The 5,202-nt window shown below is 47.7% G+C and overlaps 1 protein-coding gene across 1 annotated transcript in view; it reads right to left on the bottom strand.

Annotated features, from left to right (window-relative positions):
• GAPVD1 (GTPase activating protein and VPS9 domains 1) overlaps positions 1-5,202 on the bottom strand; it is a 19,992-nt gene that overhangs the window by 12,533 nt on the left and 2,257 nt on the right. The window contains 7 exon segments of the mRNA XM_029286141.1: positions 282-455; positions 838-963; positions 1,216-1,345; positions 1,827-1,987; positions 3,010-3,090; positions 3,697-3,886; positions 4,596-4,809. Coding sequence (XP_029141974.1) covers positions 282-455; positions 838-963; positions 1,216-1,345; positions 1,827-1,987; positions 3,010-3,090; positions 3,697-3,886; positions 4,596-4,809 — 1,076 coding nt within the window.

Raw genomic sequence — 5,202 nt, forward strand, 5'->3', positions numbered from 1 at the left:
AAGCAGTTCTAAGCATTCCTCCATGCCGTGCTGATGTGTTTTAACATTAATAAAAGCTTTTAGGAGAAAACATGCCTGAAAGTCCTTTTAAGTGTTTCATTACTCAGACACATGACACCGTCACCGTTCCTCTATCAGTCCAAAATCTCGGAAGGTCCCGGGGACCGACCCAGATTGGATCTATCATGGTGGGGCACGTAGATTCGTCTACATTCGCGATGCCACTGACATATCAAAAGACGCCTTTCGCCTCCTTGCTCAGCAGCCTCGAAATAGCGTACCCGTGATCTCCTGTAAACGGTCTTCATCAATATTCGGGTCGAAGTCGCTTCCCAGCACGTCCGTGCTCCAGGTCTCGCTCACGGTTTCCGAGATGTCCCGGTCTTCGGTCAAGCCCATCATGTCGCGGATCTCAAATTTACGGAGTTTATCGTCCAGATTGTCCTGGGTGGTAGCTGTTTGCAAAAAAACACAAAAAAAACACACAAAAAGAGGGTGCTTTGATCGAAAAGCTTTGTTTCCCGGCCGAGACAGCCAGCATTGCTGATGACGTTTTCCCTGGTTATGTGGACAGCATGGCTACACGCCGAAGGCGCACAGAATGCCGTTACATTCCCACCAAAGTGGTACCTATTTATCTACTCGCAGTGGCATGCTTTCAAACGGCTAGGTTTCAAAGCAGGAGCTGCAGCAAGGAACGGGAGCTCACCCCATCGCAAGGCGCTCAGCTCTCGAATCTGGCAAGCTCAGCATCTTTAACCCCCTCAGTCATTAAAAAAAAAAAACCCCACCTCTTAGGGGTATTTCTGCTGGATCACCCTGCAGGTCGCTTCTCACCTTGTTCACGCTCCAGAAGCTGCAAGGCCTCAACGCCGTTGCTTCCTGACGGTCCAGCCCCCGATTCGGAAACGGATTCCCCTTCTAAATCCAGCGAGGACACCGAATTGGAGCGGTTAGAAGGGCCTGTTGAGGGGAGGGAAAAAAATAACAGAATACACCAATTAAGAGTTGCGCCTGGCCCTCAACAAATGCACCCGACACTCCGTTTAAATGCAACAGAAGGAAGCCAAAGCGGAACAAAAACTGTAAGGGAAAAGGGCTAAACGCACAAAACAAAAAACGGAATTCTGCGACAGCCGGGTCAGCGATAGCAATGCGCGGAAGCTCCGTTTAAACGCGGTTCTGATGGACAAGGAAGAAAAGTGAGCCCTTCACCTTCGGAAATGCCTTCCAGATTATCACTGCAGAGGGAAAACCGCAGGGTTTTATCAGGTTTACCGTGGAGTTTGGCATCGTCGACCGGAACGTCGCCTGGACCCCCATCCGCCAGCTGCATGTTTAAAACCTGGGAAGGAGGCAGAGAGAAAGGGAGAGGGGGCGTTGAAGCCTAGAAAAAGCTGCATTCCTCTCCCAAATGGCCCTTGAGAAGCCTTCTTGCAGGATTCAGCAGCCATCTTTGGCCCAGGAGCTGCGTTTTCTCTTGCTGCGCTCCGTGGAAGTAGCCGGGAACTCCTGTACTTCCGTGGAAGTAGCAGGGAACTCCTGTACTTCCGTGGAAGTAGCAGGGAGTTTCTGCATTTCCCTGAAAGTAGGAGGAACACGGCCAACGAATATTATGTGATCAAGGGACCTTGGCAGTATTATAAGCCGTGCGATGACAAATTACAAAGCCACTTCTGGAGGGGAAAATAAAATACACACCACTCTGAAATGTTGAATTCATTTGTCCCCCAAAATGGCTCTTCAGAGAGAGAGAGAGAGAGAGAAAGACACTATCAGGGGGCCGAATTGCTTGAATGTGCACCTATTTCACTTTGCTTAAGTACCTCATTTTCTGACATCATGCCAGGCGTGATTTGGGGACCTGTCCCGAGAGAAATGACCAAAACCTCTTCGGGCTGGACTTCCTGGATGGTCTCTTGGCAGACCCCCTCGTAATCTGGATGTTGGTCCATCTGGATATTGGAACGGCTCCTGCTGCGAGTGGCTGGAAAAATGATAAATACACACATATATATATAAATATATAAATGTCCTTTTTTTGAAGGTAGAGGAACATCTTACAATTTAAGATAAGATGGCAGCAGAAGCCGACACTTATAAGATGTGACACGTATGCAAGTTGGACGTAGATCAATAAGAAACTGGGAAATTAACACCGACTAGGTACAACCAGGTTGCGGTCCTTGTGACGTGCTGTGAGATTTCAACGTTGCTTTGAAATTCGGTGACAGTGGCTGGAAACCAGGGCTAAAATGTTACTACGCCTCAGCAGAGAATTCCCTACTATAAGCTTGACGTGGTTTAAAACGCAGAAAGGTCCAAGGATCTGGAGACGGTCTCGCCTTCTCCAGAACACCCTTTTAAAGAACAGATTGTCTGAATTCTCACAGGGCAGTTAAGTTACATTTCAACGTCCCCTCAGATTTTTTGGATGGAGCAAAACTGGTTGAGACATGTTGTCCCGCAAGCCTTGGTTTAGAAAGCTGGGAAGCAGATTCCCTCGGCTTCCAAAGGCAAAACCAAGCATGTCTCAGGATGGCTTAGAACAATGTGTGAATCTGGATCATTTTGACTTCACGTTTTAGCCAGCCTCAGTGGAGGGGAAGTGTTTTGAGTGCTGTGATACGCCGAGACTGTTTCAAGGGCTCCGCACCAGGCTAGAAACCATGAGTTCAAGTCCTGCCTTAGCCATGAAAGCCAGCGGGATGACTTTGAGCCAATCATGAGGAGACGGAGAGTTCTAGTTCTGCCCTTAGCCATGAAAGCCCAACCAACCTCACAGGGTTGTTTTGGGGAAAATAAGATGAGGACGGTGTGTTGGACATGCCCACTGCTTTATTTCTAAAAATAATAAAGGCAGGATAAGAAAATGAATAAATAAAGCAAAGCCACCCAGCCAAAGGTGCTTCTTAACGCGCGTTCGGAGAGAGAAGCCGGCGTGCAGAGAGATCAGCTTTGCAGACACCCTAACAGAAACAGGAAGAAGCAAAGAGATCCACTACCCACCAAAAGGGGTTACGAGATTTATATGAGCTGTGAGGTTGGTAGCAGACGTGTCCCAGGCAGTGATGGTTGCCAATTGTTGTCCTGGATTGGCCGCATTAAAGAGAAACACAAGAAAAAAAATCGTTGGAGGGGGAAAAAAAAAACAACAAACCCAGATCAGTTGCAAATTACAAACATATTATCAATTGCATGGAACAACAGGCAGCCAGGAAGTATATCAAAAGGGAAACATCTAAAAACGAAGCCGGCAAATCAGGTTTGTAAATACAGGTAAGTCCTCAACTTACAACAGTTCATTTAGCGACCGTTCAGAGTTACGCCACTGAAAAAAGTGAGTTATGTCCGTTTTTCACACTCACGACCGTTGCAGTCACGTGATCAAAATTCAGAGGCTTGGCAACTGACTCGTATTTATGATGGTCGCGGCGTCTCGGGGTCATGTGATCCCCTTTTCCGACCTTCCAAGCAAAATCAAGGGGAAAGCCAGATTCATTTCACAACCGTGCGACTCATTTAACAACGGCAGCGATTCGTTTAGCAACCGGGGCAAGGAAAGTCGTAAAAATGGGGCAAAACTCACTTAAAACAATTGTCTCGCTCGGCAACGTAAATGCCGGGCTCCGTCGTGGTCGTAAGCTGAGGACTAACCTGCCTTTTGCCCACCTAGCTCGCTAGTCTTGGGTTTACCTATAGCCAGTCGATTTTTTTTGCTGGCGGGAGTGGTTGCCGGTGAGAGTTGTGGGGTGTTGTAAGGCGTCAGCTCCAGGCTCCCGCTTTTCCCCGGCTTGTTCTGGGGTAGATTTAAGAGCAGGTTCTCCAGAGACACTCGATCTTCCTTGAGCTGGTCGCCGGACATGACATTCCGCATGAAGCTAACCTGGAAAGCAAGAGCGTGGTTAAAAAAAAAATTCATAATAATTGGCCATCAACGGGCACGTGGAGGTAAATGACGTCTACACAGTGCTCAAAAGAGACGATCAAAAAGCCTAAAAGGAAACAGAGCAAAGTGCCAGCTCACCGGTGATCCACACCCAGCAGAACAGAGGTTAGCCTCTGGATCAAAACTAGACCAGCAATCAAGTAAACGACACCCCAGTCAAGGAACTACCAATGCAGGCAAGCAAGCTAGCATTAAACAGCAGCCAATCAAGGAAGACCAGTCAAGACCACTCCCACCAACACTGATAGAACAAGCCACTAGTATAGGGGTCTTCAAACTTGGCCCTTTGACTCTGGCTTATATGGTCTATGCTGGCTGAGGAATTCTGGGAGTTGAAGTCCACAAGTCATCAAAGGGCCAAGTTTGAAGACCCCTGGCTTATATGGTCCATGCTGGCTGAGGAATTCTGGGAGTTGAAGTCCATAAGTCATCAAAGGGCCAAGTTTGAAGACCCCCGCACTAGTATAGAAACAGGGAGACAATCCCCCTCCCCCTTGTAGCACTGATGATGTTATCTAGTTTGGTCGTGTAACGTCTCCAAGGAAAGCCCCAAGCTTGGAAAGCACCAAGGACCCCCCCAAAAAAGAAAAAGGCAGAAAACAGATAAACATCCGAACATCACTGCCTCAGATTCTTCGGCACTTACCAGTGTGGTAAGCTGGCTATAGGTCATATAAACCACGGTTCGACTCAGCCCTTCCAGGAGATTCACCGAAGACATCGGAGGGGTTTCTACTGCCCGGCCACCAATGACGACATCCAGGAACGAAGCCACACAGCCCTACAAAAGGTGTGTAAGCCACATTGGTCAGAAATTTGAACAAGATCTCTCTGGGCTGCTGATGCTTGACCCACACAGCCTGGTTTAATGTGCTAAGTCAAATTGCGGCTTAACTGGGTTTTGCTGTGTGAACAAAGCACGGGTAATCAAACGCTCTTTGTTTAGCCTGTGCTGCAAACCTCAATAATTATTTTATTATTTATTAAATCTGTATGGCACCCATCCCACTGTCAAGGGACCCTGGGCGGCTTACAACCCTCTGAAAGCACAATATACAATGCTAAGAGCACGAAACTCATTCAACATTAAGAACGTTAATTCAGAATTACAGTTTATGCCATAGACAAATCGAGCCAGCATTCTTTTTGGGGGAACTCTAAATGTTTATGGCTTAAAGCACTGCTGGCCACTTCAGACACAACGGCTAAATGGCTTCTCGGGAGGGCGAAACTTCAACAACAACCTCAACTGC

Source organism: Protobothrops mucrosquamatus, unplaced genomic scaffold (assembly GCF_001527695.2).
Source record: "Protobothrops mucrosquamatus isolate PMUCROS unplaced genomic scaffold, P.Mucros_1.0 scaffold2971, whole genome shotgun sequence".
NCBI lineage: Eukaryota > Metazoa > Chordata > Lepidosauria > Squamata > Viperidae > Protobothrops > Protobothrops mucrosquamatus.